Source organism: Gobio gobio (genome assembly GCF_949357685.1).
Source record: "Gobio gobio genome assembly, chromosome: 3".
Lineage (NCBI taxonomy): Eukaryota > Metazoa > Chordata > Actinopteri > Cypriniformes > Gobionidae > Gobio > Gobio gobio.
This window is the reverse complement of record NC_137099.1, coordinates 50,699,121-50,713,777: the sequence shown is the minus strand read 5'-3', so window position 1 is coordinate 50,713,777 and position 14,657 is coordinate 50,699,121. Positions and strand designations below refer to the sequence as shown.

Below are 14,657 nucleotides of genomic sequence, written 5' to 3'. Positions count from 1 at the left end.
ATTTACAAATGTTAATGAAGATGTCATCTTCATGATTTCTTAACCCTAGCTTTAGGAAAATTGCCTCTTATGTTTTCACTTTACTTAAAGCCATCAATGATGCATTTATAGAGGTTAGTAACGTCTCGGTTACGTATGTAACCCTCGTTCCCTGAAGGAGGGAACGGAGACACCACGTCGGAGTACCGACGAATAGGAATCTCGCTCGCGAGAGCCAATCTACTTCGAGTGTAACTAAACGAGCCAATGCACATTGGCATGCAATGATTGCACCAGGTGCTCATGCCACGCCGTGCGGGTATAAATGAGACACAGGTGATTGCATCAAATCAGCCTTTTGCTGAGGAGCCGAGTAGGTAGACAGGCACCCCAGCAGGGTACAGAGGACATGGCGACGGGACGTGGCGTCTCCGTTCCCTCCTTCAGGGAACGAGGGTTACATACGTAACCGAGACGTTCCCATTCAGTCGGTCACTCTCGACGCCACGTCGGAATCCCTACCAAAGCGCCATGGCCTCTGCCCCCTTCCAGTGCCCTGTGTGAGCCACCTGAGCTCTCTTACCTGATGAGACGGGGCTCACACCGGGAAGTCCATCACTGCCGTTCCGCAAGACCCGCTCAGTGGTTTATTGGATAACACTGGGAAGCTTGCCCTAGTGAAGGGGACGCTGCGGAGCCCACAACGTACCCCGAGGGAGTTATGTGGAGTGCAATGCTGAGCCATAGCCCGCAACGGAGAGAGGGGGTTCAGTCCCATTGACGGGAAGGCTCTCCCAAGGGAAAGACACGGGCTTCCCGTAGGAGCGACCGTGGAAAGATATATGGGATCCCCATAGGGTCACTCATATAACCCGAGCCCAATACCGGTTCTCAAGGATTCAGCGGCAAGGGGCCTGATGCCAGACGTTCCGCCACGTCTGGCACCGAGGAGGGTGGAGGACTAACAGAGTTTGCTTCTGGAGAATATAAGCGCCGTAGCGTAGCAAGCCGACAAGAGACGGGGCCTCTCAGTGCTACTACCCGTTTGAGGTGAGAACACAGGAGGAGACCGGCTCTACGCGTAGGCTATAGAATCTAGCGAACGTGTTGGGTGTCGCCCAGCCCGCAGCTCTACAGATGTCTGACAGCGAGGCGCCACATGCCAGTGCCCAGGAGGATGCAACACTCTAGTAGAGTGTGCTCGCACCCTGAGCGGACAGGGCACACCTTGTGCTTGGTAAGCCAAGGTGATGGCATCCACTATCCAGTGGGCCATCCTCTGCTTGGAGACAGCCTTTCCCTTCTGCTGGCCTCCGTGACAGACAAAGAGCTGATCTGAGGTTCTGAAGCTTTGAGCTCTATCCACGTAAACCCGCAGAGCGCGGACGGGACAGAGCAAAGCTAGGGCTGGGTCTGCCTCCTCCGGGGGCAGCGCTTGCAGGTTCACCACCTGGTCCCTGAAGGGAGTGGTAGGAACCTTGGGCACATAGCCAGGCCGGGGTCTCAACACCACGTGGGTATCACCCGGCCCGAACTCTAGGCACGATTCGTCGACCGAAAATGCCTGCAGGTCCCCTACCCTCTTGATGGAGGCCAATGCAGCCAACAGCAAAGTTTTCATAGACAGAATATTTAGCTCTGCTGACTGCAAAGGCTCAAATGGGGCATTCTGAAGTGCTCTGAGCACCAGAGCAAGATCCCAAGAGGGTATGGAGGGAGGGCGAGGAGGATTTTACCGTCTTGCCCCCCTAAGGAACCTGACGACCGGGTCGTGCTTCCCAACCGTCTTACCTTCTACATGGTCGTGATAGGCGGATATTGCAGCAACATAAACCTTGAGGGTGGAGGGCGACAGCGACAGCCTACGCTCCAACCCCTGTTGCAGGAAGGAAAGCACAGACGCGATCGAACATCTTCAGGGGTCTTCTCGGCGAGAAGAACACCACTCGACGAGCAGGTCCCACTTCAAGGCGTAAGCCTGTCTTGTAGATGGTGCTCGTGCCGAAGTGATGGTGTTAACTACCTCTTGGGGTAAGTCACCTAGAACCTCCGCGTCCCGTCCAGGGGCCAGACATGAAGCTTCCACAGGTCTGAACGCGGGTGCCAAAGGGTGCCCCGTCTCTGAGTCAGAAGGTCCTTCCTCAGAGGAATCGGCCAAGGAGGGGCTGTCGCGAGGAGCATAAGTTCTGGGAACCAGGTCCAGTTGGGCCAGTACAGCGCCACCAGCAGGACCTGCTCCTCGTCCTCCCTGACCTTGCACAGTGTCTGTGCAAGTAGGCTCACTGGGGGAAACGCATTTGTGCAGCCCCTGGGGCCAGCTGTGCGCAAGGGCATCCGTGCCGAGTGTATCCTCGGTCAGCGAATAGAACCACTGGCAGTGGAACGTTTCTGGGGAGGCAAACAGGTCGACCTGTGCCACCCCGAACGGTCTCCAAATCAGCTGAACCACCTGGGGGTGGAGTCGCCACTCGCCTGGGAGCGCAGCTCGTGAAAGCTCGTCGGCCACACGGTTGTGCACACCAGGGACATGAATGGCCCGAAGCGACCTCAGACACTTCTGACTCCAGAGGAGGAGATGGCGGGCGAGTTGCGACATGCGACGGGAGCACAGACCACCTTGTCGGTTGATATACGCAACGGTCGCAGTGTTGTCTGTGCGGACCAGTACATCTTTGCCCCGTAACCGCGCTTTGAGGCGGGCGAACTGAATCGCATAGCCGAGCCTGATGGTCTGAATGAGCCAGCGAGACGGACTGGGGAGCTCTAGCCATGCTCGCAGAGTCCGTGCAAGCGGGACAATAGGGACCACCGGCGTACCCACCGCGGGGCAGCGAGTGGAATGCAGGTACCAGGCTGGGGCGGCTGTCTCGTGGAGGCAGCCCGCAGCGCGGTTGTGAGTGTGCGGTGCACACTTACCTGATTCCACGAGAGGGCAGAGGGTACGTGAGAAGGCTAGGTTGCGTCCTCGAACCGTCCACTACTGTCCACTGGCGAAGGAGGAGGATGAGTGTGGTCCGGCGTTTGACCGTCCACAGCTCTCCGAACCCCCTTGGGACCCAGAGATGGGAGGAACTGCTTTTTGTTTTGTTTTTTTGAGAATTTGGGTACCACTGGTTGTGACACCAGCGGCAGAACGGATTTTGACTCAAGATTTTCTGCCCGGCCCTCCTCCGGGGAAGAGCAGCCCCGCCCATCTCCCGGTCACCCGTCTCAGAGGTGATGTTTCACCGACCGCTTAAACAGCAGCAGAGACAGGTAGCGTCATCCTCCTGCAGGACACAGTAGAGCAGGCTGTGCCAAGTGTTTTTTTTTTTTTTGTTTGCAGGGGACGACGCCTTTGGCGACGAGCAGACTGAGGGGCGGCCCACGAGGCACTCTGATGGTACGTCGGGGGAGGCTCTTGATTGCCTCAGCCTGCTACCGACTGCGAAGAACTGCTGGGCCCAGTTCTCAACAGTGTCGCCCAAGGCCACCTTGTGAGATGGGAGCATCGAGAAAGCGTACTTTGATGACCACTCACATCTCAGCAAGGAAAGCCAGGAGGTTTTTCTGGACCACCGAGGTGGACATCGTCTGGCCGAGGGCCTGCGCCATGACTTTGATCACGGTTAGTCAACATGCACAGCTCAACCTCAACTCAGAACTACCCTTGTGCAGGCAGGGGTGGTCTGCGCACAGCCACCCCACCGTTGAGGGTAGTGAGAGAGGAAAAACTTATGCAGTTTTGGCCCTTTTGGCTTTCCATATCCAAAGAAGTGCCACACTGCCAAGTTTTCAATGCACATCCGGGAGTGATCCCGGGAAGCATGGCTGTTAACTCTGAATCCGATTCAGCGAAGCACACACCATTACAGTGGGCTCAGCATCATCCTCATTCCCAGAGCACAACAGCCCTCTCTCCGATGCAGCGATTGACATCTGATCCTCAGCTGGAGCACTGATTGAAATGCTAGGTTCCCCCATAAGAAGGACCAGCAATTCCACCCAGAGCTGCACAGCTTGCAGTGCGCTAGAGGGGGAGGGGCCCTAGGGGGTTGGTTCCCCGAAGGAGAAGCCCTCCTCTCCTTAGGTCACCCCAGCTATTTCACTGAAGTAGACCTCTCCTGTTGCCAGGGAGGGCGCTACAACGAGAAATAGGCAAGGGAACAGCGCACCTAGAGCGCAGAGCGAGCGCTGGGTTGCCGTGACAACCCGCGCTACAGCCTAGCACTCAACGGCACACGGCACGCAGAGAAGCGAGAGGTCCGTTCGGGTTTCCCTGACGGCAACTCTCGCTGATCTCCGCGGTCTCCCAGAGTGTCGAGCAGACCCGCGGCTGTGCTTTTACACACGAGCGGCGGCTGGCCAACAACAAAGGGGACTCAAGCTTCCCGGAGAAAGATGAGTCGCGACTGGCGTGCCGACTTGGTCATGTTCTCATTAGAAAACATGACCACCCACGAACACAGTCTCAGCATGCGCCCAGACATGTGAAACAGTGTTCGTGGCCGTCAGTGAGGACAGGAAACAACTGCATCCAGAAACACAGATAGAATGTCATCTTTAAAAAGACGCAAGCTCTATCTGTGTAGCTCTTTTAGGGAAACTGCTCTCCGCGGTGCTGAAGCACACAGGGGAATAGTCGCGGCGACACAGACAGGGAAAAAGTGCAGCCTGACGTGCGCGCTCTCTATCTCATAGAAGGCGATCTCTTACCAGCCGTGAAAACGGCTTTTCAGCGCTCTTAACAGCGCACCGAACCAGCTGTGAGAACAGTCTTTTGTTTTTGCGCAAAATAGAAAAAGAAAGAGAGAAATCAACCCCTCTGCAGTGCCGTCACTCCAACACCAAACGAGGAGAGGTCCACCGAAGAGCTTGACTCGTTATAATGTTAACACACGCTTTGTAGAGAGTGATTTTAGGACAAACCATTCACCACTCGGCTCCGAACCAAAAGGTTGATTTGATGCAATCACCTGTGTCTCATTTATACCCGCACGGCGTGGCATGAGCACCTGGTGCAATCATTGCATGCCAATGTGCATTGGCTCGTTTAGTTACACTCGAAGTAGATTGGCTCTCGCGAGCGAGATTCCTATTCGTCGGTACTCCGACGTGGCGTCGAGAGTGACCGACTGAATGGGAACTGTATTATTACTCACAATAAGTATTTTTAAGAATACAACATGGCTATTAATAATAATATATTCACTTATTTGACAGAAATCTGAATTACTAAAAAGTCATTGTAACTATAATATAATAACATTGTACACGGTAAAACAAAAAATCAGGTCTCCAATTGAACATTTTCTAGTGACCGATCACATCTAAATTTTTCACTTGGCCAAATTGAATTTCTGTGAATTGATGCAATTTAAAAATCAGTCACTAGAATATTTTCAATTGGAGACCTGATTTTATTTTTTTACAGTGTAGCAATGCAGGCTGCATCTTTATAAATACAATAATGAAACCATACGATTGACTAAATAACACTTATAAATCAGTGTATAATGGATTATGAGCATGCGCATTGAAAAACCAAATGCATGACTTGATGATAAAAATAATATAAATGTATAGAAATGTAAACTATAATTGTTCTTATAATGCAGTATAGGTCTTAATGAGTCTTTATAAATATAGTTATAGAATAGTAGTACTTATAAATAAGTATAAATGGGGCTAATATTCATTATAAGCATGCATTTCATAGAAAGTGTTACAGTATTCCTAAAAGTTGAGAAACTGCTGCTATAAATAACATTTTGTGCACTGGAAATGTTAAAGGTTCTTCATGGAACCATATGCCTTTCTGTCTTAAGAATGTATATAGTCAGATGTACTAGACTATTTTATTTGACAGTGTTCTCATAGAGCTAAGCATTACATGCTTGCACCAGCAATTCCAATTTTACCCTGGAGATTAAATTAAGGGGTGGAGATCTTCACCCTTTACTGATGTGATATATGGATATTAGATATGCTGTAATGAACAAGTAATAAAGTTTGAAAATTGCAAAAGTTTGCTACTTTTTTTAGTATGCGGAGGCAGAAAATTCTATAGTTTATATATGGATCACAGTCAGATAATGTACTGTAGAGCTGCAATCTTCTTCCCAGTGTATGGTCATGCTAAAGGACTGACTACATCAGCATCATTGTTAAGCCAGACTCAGACCACAGGAGTTTCAGGCCAATGTATGCCCAATTTACCAAAAATGTACCCAATTTACCAACAAATATTTTGTCCAGGGCATCGGTCGGTTCTTATATTCGATCCTTGATGTTTGAGCAGTGGTAACATATTGAAATCGTGTTTGAATGCGCGCTCCCGTTTACTTTCACTTTCAATTTCGCGATTGTGCGTACTCTGTGAATAGGGAGCGGTGGTGCTGAAAGCGAATCTTAAAATATAAGTCTGACGCTTCTGCTGCACAACAAATCCTATGCCACGGTCCAGTCCACTAACATGTAACACACTCTCGTAACACACGCTCAATGCGAGCGCTTCACTAACACGTTACACACACTCATAACACACGCTCAATGTCTTCTCGTTACGTGATCAGTGCTGCGCACTATGGTTGACTCGAACAGCTTGTGTTGGATGAGCTGATGGAATTGAAGCGACTCTTATCCACCTGAATTAAATTGATTTTATTTCTCTAAAAAGCAAAACTAGAGTGGAGGCGTAATATAAACGTAGCGTTGGCATATTCTATCCAAACTTCACCTTCACACTCCGTCATGAAACAGGTCATGACAATGTGACACAAGACAGCTTTTCACCTTGACAAGAAATCTCGTCACAGTTTAGTCTCGTGAGATCTCATGGCACGATGGAACTTTTGAAGTGGCGACCGCAAAATTGCACTCTTAAATATAAAGGATACATAAGTGGATTTCACAGCAATGCCATAGAAGAACCATTTTTGGTTCCTCAAACAAACTTTCAGTATTTTTTGGATATTTTTTCTTATCATCTGAAGCATAGGCACTGATATATGTTTCTGCCGGGGGGTTCCTACCTTCCATAAGATGTTGATATGTTGTAACGATAAATATAACTGTAGTATTGTGTGTATTACGACCCTCCGGGACCCGATGTGAGCTCCGCCAATCAGAGAGGTTCCAGAATCTCAATTGATTTTTTGATTGGTTAAAATTAATGGAGAATTTTGATAATTTACCAGGTGATAAATCGTCTCAGTTACGTAAGGTAACCCTCGTTCCCTTTCAGTCGGTCAATCTCGACGTACGTCAGAGATGATCCAACGAAATGGAATACCATTTTGTCGGATCATCTCTAATGTACATCGAGAGTGACCAACTGAATGGGAACATCTCGGTTATGTTTGGTAACCCTCATTCCCTGAAGGAGGGAACGGAGACATACGTCAGAGATGATCCGACGAAATGAGATCGTCTGATCATCTCTGACGTACGTCGAGAGTGACCGACTGAAAGGGAACTGGCATGGTTATCTTAGGAAAATCTTGTAATGTGTGATGTGCCACGATTTTCAAATCTTGTAGTGTGTGCAGGTTTGAGATTCAAAATCTGTGAGGATTCTCCTTATGTGCGTAATGCAACCAGATTTAACAATTGGTTAAGATTAAAAAAAAATCCTATTGTCTTAGCTCGGATTTAGTCTTTTATTATGTTGTCTGGGTGCATCAGAATGCTCTCACCTCAGAAAACAAATCCCATTTACACCTCTATTTAGCACTGTCCATGCTAATACCAGGTGTAAATGGGGTCTTTGGGTCACGACTTGGCTCTACAGCAGGAAACCACAAATCTGAGGTTAAACAGATACTGATGGATCATTAGCAGATAATTAAGTTTTCAAGCCACTAGAACATGACAACTGTGAACAAATGCTTCTCGGCTGAACAAAGGAGTGAGGAGAGTTGCAAAGTACAATCAATAGGGTTGTGGGCTCTCTGTTATCTGCCGACACCCAGACGGCTTCCATCCTGCAAACTAATCTACATGCAGCGCACAGTTAACGGCCCACACGTAGCCTCTCGCCGCTGAATGAGATTGGCGTCAGCGCCGGTGAGGCAGTGTAAACAGCAGGGAAAGGACACAGAGTCTCAAATTAATCATGTCATGGCCGATCAACTGCGTTTTATAACAAATAGAGTGGTGGAAATATAAACAGACTCATTTGTCGGCGATCTTCGCATCAGCATGTAATCTCGTCTCCATCGAGAGTGCTAAAAGAGCCGCACGCAAAGCACTTTGGATTCTTGGCAAGTTCCCATTTAAGAGCTCAGACAGAGCTGCGGAAATGTCATGCCCATCTCTCAAATGGAAAAGTGTTGTGCTAAAGGTTAGGCCTAAACTTAGCCCTATTTGAAAATAGCCATGGGATCTGCCAGAGTCAATCCTTTTCTCTGGAATGGGACTGTGTTTGCCCACATAGTCAGGGAAATAAGCCGACGCATTAATCCAGTTTGTGCATAGTGCACTAAACAACAACAATACCTTCAGATGATGCACATTGTGCACTGTGCGTGTCCATTGTGCAGTTACAGTTCACAAAAGCAGAAGTAAACAAATATCTAGAGCTTTTCAATGGAGACCATCCATCTGTTCTGACGGGAAATTTTACTAATGGGACCAATGAACAGTCTGAGGGCAGATAGGGACGGAAGTTGAAGATATGCTTGAAGGACTAACATGACGCTGATTTTGGTCCATATTGTCATGATACATCACGCAGTTGCTGCAGATTTGTTGGCTGCACATCCATCATTCGAATCTCCCGTTTCACCACATTCAAAGCTGCTCTATTGGATTGAGATCTGGTTACTGTGGAGGCCATTTGAGTTTAGTGAACTCCCTGTCATGTTTGAGATGATTTGAGCTTTGTGACCATCAGAAGATGAGTACAATGTGGTCATAAAGGGAAGGAGATGGTCAGCAACAATACTAAGGTCGGCTGTGGCGTTTAAATGATGCTCAATTGGTACTAAGCGGCCCAAAGTGTGCCAAGAAAATATTCCACACACCATTACACCAGCAGCAGCCTGGACCGCTGAGACAAGGCAGGATGAATCCATGCGTTCATGTTGTTTACACTAAATTCTGACCCTATCTGAATTCCGCAGCAGAAATTGAGTCTCATCAAACCAGGCAACATTTTTCCAATCTTCTATTGTCCAATTTTGGTGAGCCTGTGTGAATTGTAGCCTCAGTTTCCTGTTCTCAGCTGACAGGAGAGGCACCGGTATGTCTTCTGCTTCTATAGCCCATTTGCCTCCAGGCTCAACGTGTTGTGCATTCAGAGATGCTCTTCTGCAGACCTCAGTTGTAGCGAGTACTTATTTGACTCCCCAAACTACAATTCATGTTCATCAAAAAGGTGACAATCAGACCCCTTCTAAAGCTATACTCAAATTAAATCAGCTCAATCAAGTCTGGTCATTCTCATCTGACCTCTGGCACCAACAAGACATTTTCGGCCACATAAATGCCTCTCACTGGATATTTTCTCTGTAAACCCTAGAGCAGTGTTTCCCAACCGGGGTGCCGTCTGACGGGACCCGGGGTGCCGTGTAAAAGGTCTTCAAATATTTTTTTTTTCTTCAAATTTTTCAAATAATTCTCTCTTTTGTAAACCTGTTCAATGCATGCGAGTGCTGCCGTATGTTTGAATATGACCAGTCATTTTCGCCGTCATCACCCGGGTGTAGTGCCAGAAGACGCGAATGAGAAGTTGCGCGTGCTGTGAGAAAATGTGTCTCTGTGCACTCATCCGAAAGCGCGCACACGTCTCACAGCGCGCAAATATTGAGTTCTCTTTCAAGTCTTGCTCTTGAACAGATGAATTCAGACAAAAAGTATGTCAACATGTCCATCGTTATGAGTATTCTAGCAGACATAGTCTGTATATGCCTTAAGTAAACTTAATATAGTCGAGAAAGACGACGGATATCCGAGCATTAGGTCTTAAAGGGGCAGTAGCCTTTACTGCTGTCCGTTTCATGTCAAACAACAAAAGACAAGGACATCACTCACTGCTCTTGATTAAATAGCTTTTGTAAGTTTAAAAGGATTAATCTTTCATTTATAGACTCAAATATGCAATGTTATTTTGCATAGTAAAAGCATAGTTTATTTTATTAGTATCTTTGCTCTATAGTATTTATTTGTGCTACTGCTTGTATTTAAATTATTTGTTCTTATTATTTTCTTTATTTTTATTTGACAGTACTCCTTTTTTCCCTGAACATAGCAAATACTGAACCATACCGAAACTGTGAACCTAAAACCGTGATACAAACCGAACCGTGAGCAATCTGTACCGTTACACCCCTAGCGTAACGTATACAAGGGGGTGCCACAAAATGGAAAACATTTTCAAAGGGTGCCATGACTGAAAAAAGGTTGGGAAACACTGCCCTAGAGATTGTTGTGCGTGAAAATTTCAGTAGATCTGCAGTTTCTGAAATACTCAGACCAGCGTGTCTGGCACCGACAGCCATGCCATGTTCAAAGTCACTTTTAAATTTCACCCAAAAATTGAAGATATGTCATCATTTAGTCACGCTCAACTTGTTCCTAACCTGTATACATTTCTTTGTTCTTCTGAACACAAAGGGAGATATTTGGTAGAATGTTTGTAACCAAGCAGATCTCGGCAGCCATTGACTACAATAGCGGGAAAAAAATACTAGGGCAGTCAATAGTCTTTAAAAAATATAAATTATGTTTTACAAGGTTCGGGAGAAGCACGTTCAGATAATTGACACAGGTGGAGAGCACTCAGCCAATCAACAATACAGGTGTATATATACGCAGCAGTCCTACCTCCGTTCGTTGACAGTTATCAGCAACCCTCCACCACCCCTTCTCCACCCTTTTTACTCTAAACCTTACATATATGCACAGAAAAAAATAATTCGTTGAATTTGCAAAAAAATTGTATCATAAGTGGTCGCAATCAATTTATTTGATCTCAATTTAAACAAAAACACATGCAATTCCCATAAAACCAATTAATTTTTTAAAATTAAAATAAAAAAAATACATTTAAATTATTTAAACAAGCACAAATTAATTATGCTTAATTTAATCGGGCCATAATAATTTTTTAGGTGTGGGGGGTACTCTGGGTTCGGGCCTAAATCCGAGCTCGGAGCCCTCCCCCCGGACAGTACGCCAAATACGCATTAAATTACTCTCTATAAATTATATGTAAGTGTGAACTCATGAAACAATCTTAGGGCCCTATTTTAACGATCTGAGTGCATGGTCTGAAGCGCATGGCGCAGGTCCACTTAGGGCGTGTCTAAATCAACTTTTGCTAGTTTAACGACGGAAAAAAACGGTTGGAATGGCAGGCGGATGGTCCAAAAGGGTTTTACACAGTCTCTTAAAGAGTCATGGGTGTGTTTTGGGCGTACCATGCAATAAACCAATCAGAGTCTCATCTCCCGTTACATTTAAAAGCCAGTTGTGATTGCACCATGGCGGATTCGCTATTTACATGGCAGAATTTTTTGAGAGTGAAAAGACTGAACGATTCTCCAGAGAGAAATCCTTTTATATTTAATATTTAAAAATGTTTGTGTGCTGCTATGCGTCCCTGTGTGTTTGTGTGATACGCAGAGTGTACGCACGTTGTGTACCCGTCTATAGGCTCATATTACTAATGCACTCTTTAAATGTTCAGGTGTGATTTTGGCTCATTATAAGAATTGCTGGTTGTTTAGGTTAGTATGATCTTTTTATAGGCTTTTAGAAAACAGAAAATAAAGAAATATTTAAAAATGACTGGCTTTATTTGAAGTACGGGGAACATGGATTCTCTCAAAGAGAAGAAAACAGAGAATAAGAGGCTGTAGGCGTCTTACCTTTCTCTTGTTGGTGGGGCAGACATAGAGGTAACTCAAAACGGTCTTGACTCCCACTTTGTCATTCAGTCTCTCATAAGTGCTTCCATAATCAGTTGATCTGCAAATAGAAGCAACATTCTCAATATGGCATTCATAAGGCATTTGATTTATTTTGTGTATGTGTGTGGGGCCTGGTAAACCCTATATTATGGGGACAAAATATCCTTGGCCTTGTGGGGACATTTTTTGGTCCCCATGAGGAAAACAGCTTTATGTTTTTTGAAAATGTAAATGCAGAAGGTTTTCTGTGATGGGTAGGTTTAGGATTAGAAGATTATATAGTTTGTACAGTATAAAAATCATTATGTCTATGGAAAGTCCCCACAAAACATGATTGTGTGTGTGTGTGTGTGTGTGTGTGTGTGTGTGTGTGTGTGTGTGTGTGTGTGTGTGTGTGTGTGTGTGTGTGTGTGTGTGTGTGTGTGTGTGTGTGTGTGTGTGTGTGTGTGTGTGTGTGTGTGTGTGTGTGTGTGTGTGTGTGTGTGTGTGTGTGTGTGTGTGTGTGTGTGTGGATATCAAGGCTCCATTCATAACTTGGCTGAAATGAGTACGTTCCCCAGTAAAATGAATCGAGATTGGAATTTGCGGACCTCAGCCGAACTCAAGTGATTGAAGAGATTTCTGCAAATTATATTCATGAGAGTGTTTCACAGTTTTTTTTTGTTCTTTTTCCTGGCTATTTATATTTCCCTGATCCTCAGCTACGAGCGGAAAAGCTCGCTAAGACAAACACAATCTGCTGAGCATATGCTGAGCAATTCTGCCTTGTTCTACAGATAGCAAAACTAACATCATCCCGCAACCCCTGGGCATAACAGTGACAACGTATCCAGAGCATACGCTGATTTGTTTAGAAAGGCTAATGATATTTACAGTCTTGCAATGCAGACGCGAGTATGGACGGTAGGAACATGTCCCTAATAGAGATAACAGACTCTACCAGCATTTCTAACCGATGTATAGAATGAACGTATTTTATTTCTTATAATAAATTGATGTGCAATGGCACGTCAGAGGGACTGAGAGGTGTCCACTCTGTGTTTATCATTGCAACCAAAACAACAGGTGATTTTGCAGAGGAAATACATTCTGAACTAGTGAGAAACAGACAGGAGAAATATAGTTTGCTGAACTTTACAGGTCCCACAAGGAGCAGTAAAAACAACAAAAACACATAACCCCAGTACAAATATAGAGCTGTTGATTTTAACATTTAAAATCATTTAATAAAATCACATTCCATTTAAAGGTGCAATGAAAATGTTTTGTTGCACTGTAAAAAAAAAAAAAAAAAGTTTAACTTAAAACAAGTAAGTTACTTGAATTACTACAACGAAGGAGATTGGTTTCATAAATAGAAACTCAAAATATTATGTTAACTGAACCACATTAATTATATAAGTTTATTTGACTAAAGACAAAAAGTTGTAACAAATAAAATAAAATAATTATTGGGTTAGTACTTTTGGTCTCGAGACCGGTCCGATTTTTTGAAGGTCTTGGTCTTGTATAGGTCTCGACTGCATTTCTCCTCTGTCTTGTCTTGGTCTCGGACTTAGAGGACTCTGGATTTTATCTCAAGACCAGTCAAGACCACAACTGCTAGGATATCACTCAATTTTCGGTGAATATTCTGATTTAACATCTTTAATGTGATTTGATGTGAAACTTACTGCTTAAAATGCAATCAATAACTTCTTTGTAATGTGATTTTCTTTTGTTACTGTGCTGCCGGGTTCAAAATCAATGCATCATTGTCTCAAGATTGCACAAAATTAATAAAAAAATGCCCACAAACTTATGAGATTTCGTTTTTTTATATAACATAGAATATAATTAAGCAATATCGCAAGAGCAAGAGAGCTGTTTTCATGAATATAAGCGTGATTGCAAATTATATTGATTTATACAAACGTCCAATAAACAAGAAGTTAATATTAAATTACATTTTAAACTGTGTCTTTGGTAATTCGGCAACATCTCGTTATTAAATGAATCAGCTGCTTTGAACAAATCGGTTGAATAAAGGATTCCGTGACAGTTAAATAATGTTAATGTTTTAATGGTAATTTAATTCATAATGTATAATTATTTATGCAAGTGTAATTGTACCAATTCAGATGCAACTTCTGTGCCATGAATTTTATTGTTATTGATTTGATTGGGAACAGCGCCATAGTGTCTTCCTATTCTAATTGTATTTATTCATTAAATATGTAATTTCTCAGACAGATATGCATCTTTTAGATGAATTTAAGGACTGCTGGTCTGGTCTTGGTCTTGACTCGGTCTCGCCCTGTCTTGGACTTAGTCTTGTCTTGGTCTCAACCCCACAAAGTCTTGGTCTTGTCTTGGTCTCGGCACATGCTGGTCTTGGTCTCGACTTGGTCTCGGTTTAGGTGGTCTTGACTACTACACTGGATAGTGCATAAATATATAAATTTGTATATATACTATAAAAATTTAATAATGTATAACATATATATAAGACTTAATTTGCAATTTAAAATTGTTAAAACTAGGGTTGGGTAACTTTAAAATTTTAACAATTCTAATTCCGATTTTGCTATTCGATTGCAATTCTTATCGATTCCCAATATGATTCCAGTAAGATAAAAAAATATATATTTATTAGATATCATTCACATTTATTCTAAGTCTTATTGCAAAACATTTCATTGTAGCTGAATACCATGACAAAAATCAACATGCTTACACAAGGAATACCATAGCAAAAACAACTAGCCTAACCAATAAACATTTCAAGCATTAAAGGCAAGTAAA

General features: G+C 44.3%; 1 protein-coding gene across 1 annotated transcript in view; it reads right to left on the bottom strand.

Moving 5' to 3' along the window:
- Positions 1-14,657, bottom strand: part of sorcs3a (sortilin related VPS10 domain containing receptor 3a) — a gene marked incomplete at both ends in the record, with an annotated part of 376,847 nt that overhangs the window by 192,142 nt on the left and 170,048 nt on the right. The window contains one exon of the mRNA XM_079813000.1: positions 11,832-11,931. Coding sequence (XP_079669126.1) covers positions 11,832-11,931 — 100 coding nt within the window. The remainder of the gene's footprint in view (positions 1-11,831; positions 11,932-14,657) is intronic.